Here is a 13,899-nt window from a genome sequence, read left to right as displayed (position 1 = left end):
ACACATATTCTTAATCAATGAAAACAAGAGATGGTCTTTGTTTACTGTTTAAACATAAAACTTGGATTGGTGAGACTGAGAGACCAAACTCATCTCTCATTCTATGCTGTTTTGGTTTTGATTTATTTGCCAATGAAATGGAGGGAGACAGAGACAGAGAGGAAAGGGAAGCAGCCTACAGCATCCATTGTCTGCGATCCGTACTGGTGTCAGATGTGTGGCCAATCGAGAATTTGCCATCCCTGAAACGTGGAATTTTGATAGTTCCTCAATCATTTATCAAGAACAACCAATAAAATCCCAACACGTCCTTCTATTAAACTGCCACCTTGTATCTAAGTCGCTGCCGGCCCACCAACCTTCACGCAGCCGGGCAAGCATTAGATCATCCTGTCCATCAGCTTGCTGACGCATATCTCCCCAGCTTATCCAAACATCCAACGGCTCAGAACTCGCCGAAGAGCAACGTCTCATCATCTGAGGCTGGGCAATGTTCCCTTTTTTTAATAAAAAAACTATTTTATACAATGACAATATATAATTTTTATAAAATATTAAATCACCAAATCTAAACACGCTAAATAAAAAGTTAATTTTAAAACTTGATGCTATTTTGGATTTTATCAAAATTTTATTTTCTTTAAAATAATAAATCATTAATGAAGTGTCAAAATTTATTGATTTTACTATGTATAAAAATTATACAATATCAATACATCAAATATGAAAAACATTCATTTTTCTTTTTGTAATTTTCATTGCTTACAAAAAACTTTAATTTTGTTTCATTTAAAAGTTTGACTTAAAAATAACATGAATTTCTTAGTCCGCTCAACAATTATTAATTCAATAAATGTAAACTTGTTAAAATTCTTTTTAAAAAAAATAAAATATGAAAAACATTTATTTCAATATCGTTTTTATGATTTATCTTGAAATAAGTAAAGTATCATATTAAAATATGATAAGTAATCTGATTTATTTTTTTCTTTTTTGAGATCAAGGAGTGCGAATGACCGTTGAAAGTGAACAATAATGACAAAATACTTTATGTATAATTATATAGTAAATATTTCGCGTCACAAATCTTTCAGTACAAAAGTTAGATCTTTTTTATATTGAAAGGTCTTTGAAAGATAGCATTTAATTATAGTTTATCTATAATATCAACGAAATATAATTGATGTAACATGAGAGTCAACAGTACGTCGGTAACATCAATAATTGGGTGATTTACTAATCAAAAGTAATGCTAAATAGTAAGTTTTATAATTAATACAAAAAAATGCATATTATATATAATATAATATATAGTTTTTCATTCTGTATTTAATTTAAAACTATTTAATAGTAGTTGCATATATTTTGAATTTATCGGTCTTGTGATTTATTAAAAGAACTATTTAAACAAGAATCTTATTGTATATATTAACAATTCTTAATTGTTCAGCTTTTTAGTTTGATCTTTTCATTTAGTTATTAATATTCTTTTTTTCTAGATTTCTTTTGAGCATTACTCTTTCCAGATTTTTTTAGTTATGTAAGTGGATGAAATGAATCACGATGTGTTAGATTGATTGCAAGAAGCAAATTAAGAACAAGAAACCATCTTAGACTTGATTGGTAGATTTGGTAATTTTGTATATAACACGATAGCATGACATAAAAATAATACAGAGTTTAAACGGGTTTGAATTTAAGTTAATCATGTTTCGTGAATATCAATATGGTTAAGATACGAAAAAATTATGTCTTAATCATGTCAAATTCATATAATTTGTCTAAGACATGATTAACTAATCGTATTATCTTGTACTTATATAATTTGTTACTCATTTATTTAATTATATTCACGTATTATATAGACACGTTTAGTAACAATTTATTTATCTATATAAATGTAAATATTTTTATGATAATTAAGATTTATTAATATTAAATTTTATTATATTTGATAAATATTTTGATATTTATAATTTTTTTTGTAAATTTGAATAATATAATCATATTTTACTTGTGCATATTTTAATTTAATCGTTTTAATTATTTTAATCGTATCAATCGAGTAAATATGTCATAAATTGTATAAATTTTAATCGTATTAATTTTATCGTATAAAATTTAACTTGACATATTTAATAAATGTGTTAATCATATTGTGTGTGTTACACGTTTATTAAACGTATTTATGTATATATTTAAAATCTTGACATGATAAATTAATTGTATCGTATTCATATTTACTTGTATAATTATTAATATCCTAAATTTACTATATTTACACAATACAAATATAAAAATTGTCAGGTTATTGATTGGTTGTTGTAAAATTAAATAAATGTATAAATTCGATATTTCCACATACGAAAGGACCATAGAGGCATTGATTTTAATTTCCACATTTATGAAATTTTTTTTTATTTCTATTACTGTTCCTGGGTTTATAACTAACAAAAGTACAATAAGTAATAGAACGAAACTCAGACCAGGTGGAACAAAATTGAGGACAAGGCAAACCGAGAGAAATAGAAAAAGAAGGCGTAGCCGTTTGGTTTAAGGAAGAAAGAAATAACAATAGCCAACCAACCCAAAGGCCCAGGCAGCCTAGGCACCCACACGCTTCTCCGTCTCTGATTCCGTCTCTTGTTTCTATTTATTGCTATTTTTAATTTTCTTCCTCTATTTGAACCTTAACTAAACGAAATCAATACTCTCTCTCTCTCTCTTTCTCCTTTGGTTTCTCTTTCTTTCTATTTCTCTGAGATTCGAAGGTTTTGAAAATGACGCAATCGGTGGAGTTGCCTGGTCGTTTAGCAATCCTTCCGTTCAGAAACAAAGTTCTTTTGCCTGGCGCCTTTATTCGAATTCGCTGCACTTCACATAGCAGGTCCTTCCCCCACCCCCCCCCCCCCCCCCCCCTCCTTTAGCTGGATGTTTGACTTTCTTAACGAGTCACGAATTTTCTTTCTCTTGTTTGTTTCCCTAGAAAATTAAAGTCCGGCAATTTTTTTGTACGGCTTCAAAATTTGGAATTAGGATCGTTCCTCTCTTTCCAAATGAACATTGCGTTGCTTCCTGACGTACAATATCAGGCTTTATCCTATGGACTTATTTTCATCAGATTTTTCTTGTGGAACATACGCTCCTTTAAAAGTTATAGAGTTTTCTAATTCGAACTCATATTTACCGTTCAATTTTTGGTTCTTGGAAACTCAAGCTTTTTCTTAAATTCTACTTGAGTTTTTCCTTTTCCTTTTTTTTCCCGGTTACCATTGGATTTTATTTAATATTATGTGTATTTTTGCTGGATAATAAATATGGAGCATGTAGAATCACGATTGGTTCGTTATTTGTCGGCGTGAAAGTTTGAATATTAGAGGCTAAAGTGTCTTGACTGTTGCAGTGTGAAATTGGTTGAGCAAGAGTTATGGCAGCGAGAAGAGAAAGGTTTAATTGGGATTCTTCCGGTTCGAGATGCTGCTGACATGACCTCGATGGACTCCGTGTTATCTCAAGGTGTTGTTCGTTTACTTGTCTTGCTATCAAGCGGTCCAGTTCTCTTTGTCCGTGCTTGATAGAATGTGTATAGTTTTCTAAGTGAGTTTTTAAATCCTTTTTCAGGTGTAGGAAGTGAATCCGGGGAGCGTAGCTCAAAAGTTAAGGCCAGCACATCAGATGCTCACAAGGTTGATGGGAAAAACCACCCGGAAGTTATTCATTGGCATAACAGGTACTTTTTAATCGACTCATCTACTGTTGTTTTGTGCTTTCAGATATTGTTGGGTCAGGCCCGTTTTGTACTGCTAATGTCAAGATTCAGGACCTTCTCATTTACTCATTCAGTTATTCATATTAGGTAATTCTGTACTCACTGTACTGGATAATATTTGATTTTAATTTATAAGGGGAGTGGCAGCACGTGCTTTGCATCTTTCAAGAGGAGTGGAGAAACCAAGTGGGAGGGTCACGTACATTGTGGTTCTTGAAGGTTTATGCCGATTCAATGTAGAGGAACTTAGCACACGGGGTCCTTACTGCACTGCAAAGATATCTTCACTTGAGATGACTAAGGCTGGTGAGTTGGTAATCTCATTCTTTCTTGTGTAAGCACAATCATTAAAAATACGAGTGTAAGCATAGTGTCGTTTCTGTTGCATATATATTTTCTTCAACAAGTCTCTCTCTCTCTCTCTCTCTCTGTAGTTCCAGATTAAAGATTTTGTCCTATAATCTTTGGCTAGAATTTACTCTAGTGCGTCTAGTGCATTATGCCAGACTATATTCTGTTTTTTATTTTAGTTGTGAGCATTATTTTCAAAAACATTGGAATGTTGTTTATGGTTCTACCATGCACCGATTTAGGCATTTTGATGTCATCTGTACACTGAGTTTCTTCTACATTTTAATTGTGTTTAGAGATGGAGCAAGTGGAGCAAGATCCGGATTTTGTGATGTTGTCTCGCCAGTTCAAAGCAACTGCCATGGAGCTTATTTCTGTTCTTGAGCAGGTAAATTATGTGACCTATTCTTTTCACTTATCAGCAACTATGATCTAAAGTCAATAGAGATTGTTAATTCTCTTTAATTGAAAACTTAGGTTATGTTTTTATGTTGTCATTCTAGTGATAATTCATGTTCCTGTACTGCTTGTAGAAACAAAAAACTGGTGGAAGGATAAAAGTTCTTTTGGAGACTCTTCCTCTTCACAAATTGGCCGATATATTTGTTGCTAGCTTTGAGATGAGTTTTGAAGAGCAGCTCTCTATGTTGGATTCTGTTGATCCTAAAATAAGGCTTTCAAAAGCTAATGAGTTAGTTGACAGGCATTTGCAGGTCAGTTATTTACTTATGGTTAATATTAAGTCAAGTTAATTCTTCCTGTGGACTTTATCCAGTCATTTAATATTTACTTGTGCAGTCAATACGCGTAGCAGAGAAGATCACTCAAAAGGTTGAAGGGCAATTGTCAAAATCACAGAAGGAGTTTCTTTTGCGACAGCAGGTTAGCTTTCTTAAATTGCAGTCTGCAAATATTGTTGAGGGAGCGTAAAGTAGAGGCGCTTCAGATTTTGGTAGTTATGAGCTAATTAATAATTTATGGGTTGTTATGTTATCCAGCCCTTGTATAGCACAAATAGGGGTGAATATGGTCCAAATGTAAAGATCATTTTAGGTGGTTTCTCATTCTATTGTTTAGAGCTGTTTGGCTGCTGGAAAAACCTTTACTTGATTGTTACATACTGTTATTTTTAAGTTTTAGCTGCGTAATTATTTGTCATTTGCCAATTGAAATATATTCCAGATGAGGGCCATAAAAGAGGAGCTTGGAGACAATGATGATGATGAGGATGATTTGGCTGCCCTGGAAAGAAAGATGCAGAGTGCAGGGCTACCTTCAAATATCTGGAAGCATGCACAGAGGGAGTTAAGGTATTATCATGTGAAATAACAGTAAAATTTGCACAATTTTAATGTCTTTCAATGGAAAAAAAGTAGTTGTTCACAGCATTCTATGTCCTGGGGATATTAATAGAGGCTATAAGCAATTACCTTATTTGTTGGTGATGTTATCATTTCCTCCCCTTTCTTGTTTTCCTCTTGTGTTCCTGCAATCATTATGTGATCAGAACTTGTTTGTGTCCTATATTTTAATTGGTTATGATTTTTAACAACGTTTTTTATTTTATTATTTTCATTTCAGGAGGCTTAAGAAAATGCAACCGCAGCAACCTGGATATAATAGTTCACGTGTTTACTTGGAGCTTCTTGCTGATCTGCCTTGGGAGAAGGCCAGTGAAGAACAGGAATTGGACTTAAAGGCTGCAAAAGATCGTCTTGACAGTGACCATTATGGTTTAGTCAAGGTCAAGCAACGGATTATCGAATATCTGGCAGTTCGCAAGGTTGACCAATTATCTATTTCTTGTTGCCCCTGAAGGCCTTTGAATTTTAGATTTTTCACTTTGTTGTTAATTTGGTTTGAATTGTTTGCATTCAGCTTAAGCCAGATGCAAGAGGCCCCGTTCTGTGCTTTGTTGGCCCACCAGGTGTCGGGAAAACATCATTAGCATCATCAATTGCTGCTGCTTTGGGCAGAAAATTTGTGCGTATATCCCTGGGTGGTGTCAGGGATGAGGCTGATATCAGAGGGCATAGGAGAACATACATTGGAAGCATGCCAGGGCGTCTTATTGATGGGTTAAAGGTAAGGGCTTTCTTGGATTAGAATGTTATTCTAGACTTGTGTTCTTCTCTATTGCATACTGGTTTTGGATATTCTTTGCCCCAACTGGCTAAGAATATCCATTAGAGGTCCAGATTGTTTTAACAGAACTTCATTTAGCAACCTATTTGTTCTAATTTTTCTTTGAGAAATGCTCTTGGTCTACTTTCCCATTAAATGATTTCGTAGTCTGTAGGGACATTATGTTTTAGATGCTGTAACTTCGTAAGTTTCTTTAATTTTGATCTGCATACTCATTTTCCGGTCGTAAATGTGCTAGAACTTGATTTATTCAGCTTTTGTCTACTACCATTGCATTGTGTGGATGTGCTCCATAGTTGCTTTCTATGCCTTACTGTTGGTACTGTCATTTTGTGCGTTAATGTACTGACCTGTGGGGATTTATGGTGCTTTTTTCCTCATCAATTAGTTTGACAACTTGACAGAGTCGCTTGGAACCAAGTGAAGATTAAGTTTGTAATTGCAATGTCAAATTTATCATAGACTGAATGATTGTTCACACTTCTATTATCTTTGGAGAATATGTAGAAACTGACGTTTGGAGAACTGAATCCCCCATAAATTAAGATTATCACCGTCTTCATGAGAGCATTTATATTGTGTAAATGGTTTCTAATTTTGGTCTTATTCTAATGATCTTTTTAACTTTTGGCTTCTAGAGGGTAGGTGTTTGCAACCCAGTCATGCTGTTGGATGAGATTGACAAGACAGGGTCTGATGTGCGTGGTGATCCAGCTTCAGCTCTACTAGAGGTTCTTGATCCTGAGCAGAATAAATCTTTCAATGATCAGTATCCTACTTCGTTCTAGGTCTATATGTATCATGGTGAACCTTGGTTTTGGATAAACCAGCATTAACTTTATTGATCGCTTTTTAATAAATCCTCAAAAAAATTGCATTGTTGTTTTACTAAACGGCTTTTATTTAAGATTTATTCCAGTAGCATTTTGGAGATGTGTATGACATTTTTACAGATTTTACATGTTTCTTTGTTTCTATAACCTTCATCACTCTAAAACAGTTTCATGAATTCAAGTGGATCCCTTGTGGTTCTTTAACTGAGGTTGTATAGCTATTTGAATGTGCCATTTGACCTTTCAAAGGTGATTTTTGTGGCTACTGCAAATAGGGTGCAGCCTATTCCTCCTCCACTCTTGGACAGGATGGAAGTCATTGAGCTGCCTGGATATACAGCTGAAGAAAAGCTCAGAATAGCCATTCAACATTTGATTCCACGAGTTTTGGATCAGCATGGATTGAGTTCTGAATTCCTTCAAATTCCAGAGGTATTACCAGGCGCATGTATCTTTTCTGCATCTTGAGGCTTATGCTTCCATAGTTGATAATATTGGCTGCCTTGTCACTCTAAGTTAGTTAACATCTGTTGTCATGGCTCCCTGAGCATTAAGATGTTTTGAGAAATTTGTCGGTTGGTCTTTTCATCATTATCACCACATTGGTTGAATTATTACAAGAACAACATAAAGTCTCTGCCATCTTGTCTTGAAGGCTAAGGTTACTTTATGATATTTTCTGATTACCTCCATGGAAGATCTCTAAACTGTTTCATTTTCAAACCGATCTCAAACTGAAGCTGCATCTGTTTCTTCAAGCCTTCTGTTTAGAATTTAGATTGAGATGTCATAATAAGATGCAAGATAAGAGAAGCAAATTTGATCAGAACATAAGCATTGAGTTATGCAGTGTCATACATCATATTTTATTTATTTCTTTGCAATCCAACACCGTATATTGGGTAATAATCTTTAATATGTTTCTGTCGTGGTAGGCTATGGTTAAACTTGTCATTCAGAGGTACACCAGGGAAGCTGGTGTCCGCAATCTGGAGAGGAACTTAGCTGCCTTGGCTCGTGCTGCTGCAGTAAGAGTTGCTGAGCAAGAACAGGCTGTCTCAGTTAGCAAAGATGTTCATAAGCTAACTTCTCCACTGCTGGATAACAGGCTTGCTGAGGGAGCTGAGATGGAAATGGAAGTCATTCCAATGGTTGTCAATAATCATGAGATATCAAATGCATACAGAATTGCCTCACCTTTGGTTGTTGATGAGGCTATGCTGGAAAAAATATTGGGGGTAATAATTCCTGTTTTTATCTCTTTTGGTTTTATTAGGATTCACGGCCTAGCATGATGATTCACTTTTAGAAATCTTTATAACTGGTGTTCCTTATTTGGATACATCTTAATGTGGTTGGGCATTGGCCACCCTTTTTTTCTTAAATATTGGGGAGGGGAGACCCATTCTCATGGTATGAAAAACTTTTGAAAGCAATTTTTTTTTTTTAGTTTTGAGTTTTTCCTTCCTTCTGGTTCAGGCATAAGCTCTTCATGTCTGATATGGTCCAAAAACTAAAGTAGTTTTTTGCTGACAGTAGGTTGACTTTATATTCTTTCTTGACATGCATGAGGATGCTTATTTACCCTTTAATGCAGCCTCCTAGGTTTGATGACCGAGAAGCTGCAGATCGCGTTGCCACTCCTGGAGTATCTGTTGGGCTTGTTTGGACCACTTTTGGAGGAGAGGTTCAGTTTGTGGAGGCTACAGCAATGATTGGAAATGGTGAATTGCATCTTACTGGGCAACTTGGTGATGTTATTAAAGAATCAGCACAAATAGCACTGACATGGGTATACTCTCTTGGATCACATATATTTTCGACATTTATCTGATGTGAAAAATTAATCAACATGAATGCTGCTGGTGATTTAAAAATTGCTACTATACTCGCTTGGATCACACATATTTTCTACAAATTGCACCCAATCTTTCAACTCTACAAATTTGACCACCTGAATTATTTAAAAGTTACAATAGAGCACTTGCTTTCAACTTTGGTTTGATCTGAAAAACAGAGGTCAAATGAATGCTGCTGTATAATTTTACTCTGTCAGTTCTGGCTTCTTTGTCGTTAATCATGCTTTAATTGCTTGTGCGGTTGCCATTGCATCATGCTTGCTAGAGTTGTCAAACCGATATGTAGCAATTGAAAAGTGTATATCCTTTTTAGGTTTGATTTTAAATAGTTTCTATTTTTCAGGTAAGAGCCAGGGCGGCAGATCTGAAGTTTGCAGCTGCTGAGGAAACCAATCTGCTTCGGGGTAGAGATATTCATATACATTTTCCCGCTGGAGCTGTGCCAAAGGATGGGCCTTCAGCTGGTGTGACCCTTGTAACAGCTTTGGTTTCACTATTTAGTAAGAAAAGTGTAAGAGCAGATACAGCTATGACTGGAGAAATGACGCTGAGGGGTCTTGTGTTACCCGTTGGTGGCGTCAAAGATAAGGTGTGTTTACTCTTTATGAGCTAGTCCTATCATTTTTCTTAGTTGCTAGAGAATAATATGTTCATCATTAATAATAGGTATTTTTGTATATTTCAGTACATCTCATCTTCTCATCAGAGAATATTTGGTAACGAACAGATTGACTGGAAATGCTTTTGGTTCTCACCATTTTTTAACATTCTTTTGTAAATTAAATGTGCAGATACTAGCAGCACACCGTTATGGTATCAAGAGAGTTATTCTGCCGGAGAGAAACCTGAAGGACTTAGTTGAAGTACCTGCAGCTGTGCTCTCTAGTCTAGAGGTAAATTTTCTTATTATTTGAAGCAAAAGTATTGCTCAAGGCCTGAAGTCTATTAGTGCAATTGTAATTTGGTAAATGCTATGGTTGGACTGCAATATCTATACATTCTCCATCTTTAATCAGCATGTCAATATGTAATTTAAATTTGGTTCTGTAAGCACATAACATTTTGCCATTGCTATAGCAGAGTTTTGAAAGGGTTCCTTAGGGATCTTTTGTTAGGGAACTAGAATCGGATGACACTAAATTTAAGTGCTTGCTTCAGTGATAATATTTGTACCATTGATATTATTCCTTTGTGTATGGACTGTTTTAAAGTGAATTTGATTGGATTTTCATCGCGTAGAGTCTGGGTTTAATATATATTTACTGCATGAGATGTAAAACCGAATTACATAGTGCCCTTTTTCACTCACTTTATGTGTATTGTTTTGCCAGATTCTGCTGGCAAAGCGAATGGAAGATGTCTTGGAGTTTGCATTTGATGGGGGATCCCCTTGGAGACAAAACTCGAAATTATGACAAAGCCCTCGAAGGCACATCTAACACGTCTCTGTGACCAGATTGTTTGGCTCTTCCCTAGATCATGCAGTTCCAGTATTTATTCAGCCGCTGGCTTTAGCAATTGAGGATCCAAGACATGTAAATCAGCTTCTGTCATGGTCCACCAAAGAGAGTTGAACCATTTGCAAAATGGGGCTTAGATAGATCTCTTTGGAAGTTTCCGGTGGAAATCGCCTGCATGTAACCTTTTTCTTCTCAACAAGCTGTATTTCTGAGGCAAGGCGTCTGGTTTCTTCTAATTTATTCTTGTTTTCTCTTTCCCTCCACACACACACACACACACACACACATATATATATATTTCTGTATAATTTTATACCAGTGTGTAATTATTTTTCAATGAAGAAAAGCATACTTACCATTCAATTATTGAGATTCTGACAGGAGAAAGAAAGTGTAAATTTCTTGTTTAACATCTTTCTTTCACCGACTTAAAAAGGGTAAGAATATCGTGTAACTATGTTTGGCTGAATGGCATGATGGGTATGCTAATTCAGATTCATTTTTTTCTGGAAAGGGAATGGGGAGGGCTTACCTCCATTCTGGGGTTTAATTCTAATCCTCAGGATTTACATTACATGCTTCGCCCCATATTTTTTCAAGATCCTCTCTACTCTCTGGTTGTTCTACTCAAGGGTAGTACAAGATTTTATTATTTTATTATTATTATTATTATTATCCAATAAGTGAATGACATGTGGCAAATTGTTTCTTTCTTTTCTTCCTTTTCAATTCTCACCGCTTCAGCCCTGTCGTTCGTTACCTACTCATGCTATTTGCAATACATCATCCAATAAACAAGTCGACAAAATCTGCGGCAACCGTAGGATCAATGCCAGAGATCATTCTTCGCGAGTCACCAATATTTCAAGTGTAGAGTCAAACAACATGAACGGATTGGAAATATCATGCAAAAATTATAGTGGAGCCAGCCAGCCACTCCATTTCTTTGGTATCATCAAACCAACCCCTCTAATATGCATGGAAATATCAACAGGTAACAAGGAGTAAATACAAGGTTCTCGTTCCTGAACATTTTATTTCAAACTTTGAAAAATCAACATTGCAGATATCTTGACAGATCTCAGTCGTTTGTTGATCATGAAGACATATCAAAAAGTTGATGATGCACAAAATGGAAAGCAATGTGAGAAAAGCCTGAGGATTTGAGCAGAGTTGATTAAGAAAACAATTAGCCTGTAAGGGCGGAGTTCAGTGCGCTGTGAACATCAACACCTATTTGGGCTTCAGCTTTCTCCAAATCACTTGTAGCTGTGCCCAGCCTCTGGGTGAACTCTGCCAGACCCTTCTGGACCAAGGCAGGGTCAATGCAGTCGAGTGGCACTGCTTCCACAGCAATAATATCAGCAACAGAGTTGGCATGGATAAAAGCAAACCCACTGCTAAGGAAATATTTTGTAACATCATTTCCTTCATGCACTGACAAGATCCCAGGTTTCAGTTCAGCAATTGTAGGTACATGTCCAGGCAAAACACCCATCTGCCCAGTTGTTGCAGGAACTATCACCATGTCAACCTGATAAACACTAGATGCACTACAATTCAGAAACTTAAGAATATAATGTCTCCAAAAGTTGAATTTTTATTCAAACCACCCCCCCCCCCCCCCTTCCGCCACAATAAGTATAAATAAAATATTTGCATAATAATGCCATAACCTAATTTTTGGTTCGTTACTGTTCAGTAGATTATATAAGGGTGGTTGGTTTATATGGTTCACCCTCATTGCTGCTTCTTGCATCTTCTATGAGCAATTTCATTAAGAGAGAAGGTGAATAAGTGAAAAGGAAGAGAAATAAAAGCAAATGGGAGTAACACCCAACCCTATCCCTAAAGAGTTCAAAAACGCTTTGGCGTATAAGCATTACTCAGTTTATGTGCCTTTCTAAGTGCATTTTAAAAAATTAACCGAATTATTATTCAGACCCAAATGCAAAAGACTCCAATGTTTTATTAGATAAATTCCACACAAATAAAGTGATATAGTAACATTGCTAAAGCCATTACACGATTCAATAGACATTAATAATCCAAGAGCTGTAACTCCAAACAAATGCTGTCTCAGAAAAGATGACACATTTGGAATTTATCAAGCAAAATATCTATGCAATCCTATTACACATGGAAGTTAAGCGGAAGAAACTCTATCTACAATGCTTGATAGATACTTTATTCAGTCTTTCCATCAGATCAACTTTATAGAATCAAATGATCCAAATAAAAATATCTTAAATTAAACACACAAAAATAAAACCCAGGTTTCAGAAGCTATCAATTCTCATAAAACGTATAAAATTCAGCAATTTTAGCTTTTTTATTCATAAATTAATCACTAAATTGATTAAATACTCAATTCACAAAGAGAAAGAAGAAAGCAAAACAAAAATCCTGAATTTCAAGCTAAAATAGCCAATCAGATACTACAATTTAAAAAAAAAAATTTCTGTCGACCATTATTAATAAAAGCATAACTCAGAGACACAGTCACTCAAAATAAAAATAAACCAGAAATCAATCAAAACAATCGACAAAATCCAAATCCAAACAAAACCCAGATGCCAAATCCATAGCCATTAGTCACACTAAAAAGATCTAAGTAAACCCCGATACAAGAAAAAGAACAAGCCAATCTTTTTTAAAAGAAAAGAAACAAGAAGATCAAAACGAACCTCTTTTGTAGAGAGCTCAGATGCATAAGGCAGCACAAAGTTGACGGTAATTTTAGAAGGGATGGAAGAAGGAGTTGCGGGGCGAGGGGTCATGAAGGAAGACGGAGTCTTGGGAGGGTCCATGTTGGGTATCACTTTCTTCCATGACTCGATGAAGGTAGAATCCTCCGTGGGTGTGGCCGGTAGGTCAGTAGAGAAAGCTCGACTCCTCCTCCATGTGGTGGCCGTGGTGGTTCGAGCCAAGAGGCGTGACGCTTGCCGGAACATGGTCAGACTTCTTTTGCTTTCTCTTGGTGGCGGTGTTCGGGTTTGGGAAAATTGGGGGAAATGTGAGCGTTTATGGGATTTTTACTGGTATTCCTATCTTTGCCTATGTTTCCTTACCTATTTTTCACTCTTTTCTCTTTATTGTACTCTTTCTTTTTCTTTTATATTTCGTTAATACAGAGAAAATACCCAAAAAAAAAAAGATAATCCAGTTGGAACACAAGGCCCAGTGCAATTGCACGCGCAAACCAAATCTGAAGATGGGTAGCCCAGCCTAGGCCCACAACTTGAAATCCCAAAAAAAAATTAGGAAGCCTTCTCTGGAATATCAGAGCCAGGTTTCGATCCTGGGACCTGTGGGTTATGGGCCCACCACGCTTCCGCTGCGCCACTCTGATTTGTTGCTACTGAAACGAACAAATTCTTTCTCAGTCCTTACTTGCGTTGCACATTGCTATCATAATAAAATTTGAGCAGGAAATAACCATATTAGGAATTCTATAAAGAAATAGGCATTAAAAAGGTTGC

At 35.7% G+C, this 13,899-nt stretch overlaps 2 protein-coding genes and 1 non-coding gene across 3 annotated transcripts; 1 reads left to right on the top strand and 2 right to left on the bottom strand.

Annotated features, from left to right (window-relative positions):
* Positions 2,479 to 10,991, top strand: LOC18606118 (lon protease homolog 2, peroxisomal). Its single transcript, XM_018117850.1, has 17 exons — positions 2,479 to 2,887; positions 3,404 to 3,516; positions 3,622 to 3,730; positions 3,906 to 4,075; positions 4,417 to 4,508; positions 4,654 to 4,833; positions 4,919 to 5,002; positions 5,303 to 5,430; positions 5,702 to 5,903; positions 5,999 to 6,205; positions 6,904 to 7,034; positions 7,317 to 7,530; positions 8,034 to 8,336; positions 8,696 to 8,890; positions 9,301 to 9,546; positions 9,749 to 9,850; positions 10,289 to 10,991. The coding sequence occupies exons 1-17, from the start codon at positions 2,781 to 2,783 to the stop codon at positions 10,370 to 10,372; spliced, it is 2,667 nt and encodes an 888-aa protein (XP_017973339.1). The 5' UTR covers positions 2,479 to 2,780; the 3' UTR covers positions 10,373 to 10,991.
* LOC18606117 (ATP synthase subunit delta', mitochondrial) lies at positions 11,363 to 13,518 on the bottom strand. The gene is made up of 2 exons (XM_007039556.2): positions 13,105 to 13,518; positions 11,363 to 11,951 (listed from the first exon to the last, which is right to left on the bottom strand). The coding sequence occupies exons 1-2, from the start codon at positions 13,369 to 13,371 to the stop codon at positions 11,607 to 11,609; spliced, it is 612 nt and encodes a 203-aa protein (XP_007039618.2). The 5' UTR covers positions 13,372 to 13,518; the 3' UTR covers positions 11,363 to 11,606.
* TRNAM-CAU lies at positions 13,698 to 13,769 on the bottom strand. The gene has a single exon. It is a non-coding gene; the product is annotated as a tRNA-Met (tRNA).

The sequence above is a fragment of the Theobroma cacao genome, chromosome 3 (assembly GCF_000208745.1).
Source record: "Theobroma cacao cultivar B97-61/B2 chromosome 3, Criollo_cocoa_genome_V2, whole genome shotgun sequence".
In the NCBI taxonomy this organism is placed as follows: domain Eukaryota; kingdom Viridiplantae; phylum Streptophyta; class Magnoliopsida; order Malvales; family Malvaceae; genus Theobroma; species Theobroma cacao.
Note: the sequence above shows the minus strand (reverse complement) of the source record. Positions and strands in the feature narration are given on the sequence as shown.

Excerpts from the sequence above, each read along its gene's own strand:
- LOC18606118 (XM_018117850.1), top strand. The coding sequence starts at position 2,781 with ATGACGCAATCGGTGGAGTTGCCTGGTCGTTTAGCAATCCTTCCGTTC. Across the intron at positions 4,509-4,653 it reads TTATTTCTGTTCTTGAGCAG|AAACAAAAAACTGGTGGAAG; the intron begins GTAAATTATGTG and ends TACTGCTTGTAG. Across the intron at positions 5,431-5,701 it reads CATGCACAGAGGGAGTTAAG|GAGGCTTAAGAAAATGCAAC; the intron begins GTATTATCATGT and ends TTTTCATTTCAG.
- LOC18606117 (XM_007039556.2), bottom strand. The coding sequence starts at position 13,371 with ATGTTCCGGCAAGCGTCACGCCTCTTGGCTCGAACCACCACGGCCACC. Across the intron at positions 11,952-13,104 it reads CTGAGCTCTCTACAAAAGAG|GTTGACATGGTGATAGTTCC; the intron begins GTTCGTTTTGAT and ends AGTGTTTATCAG.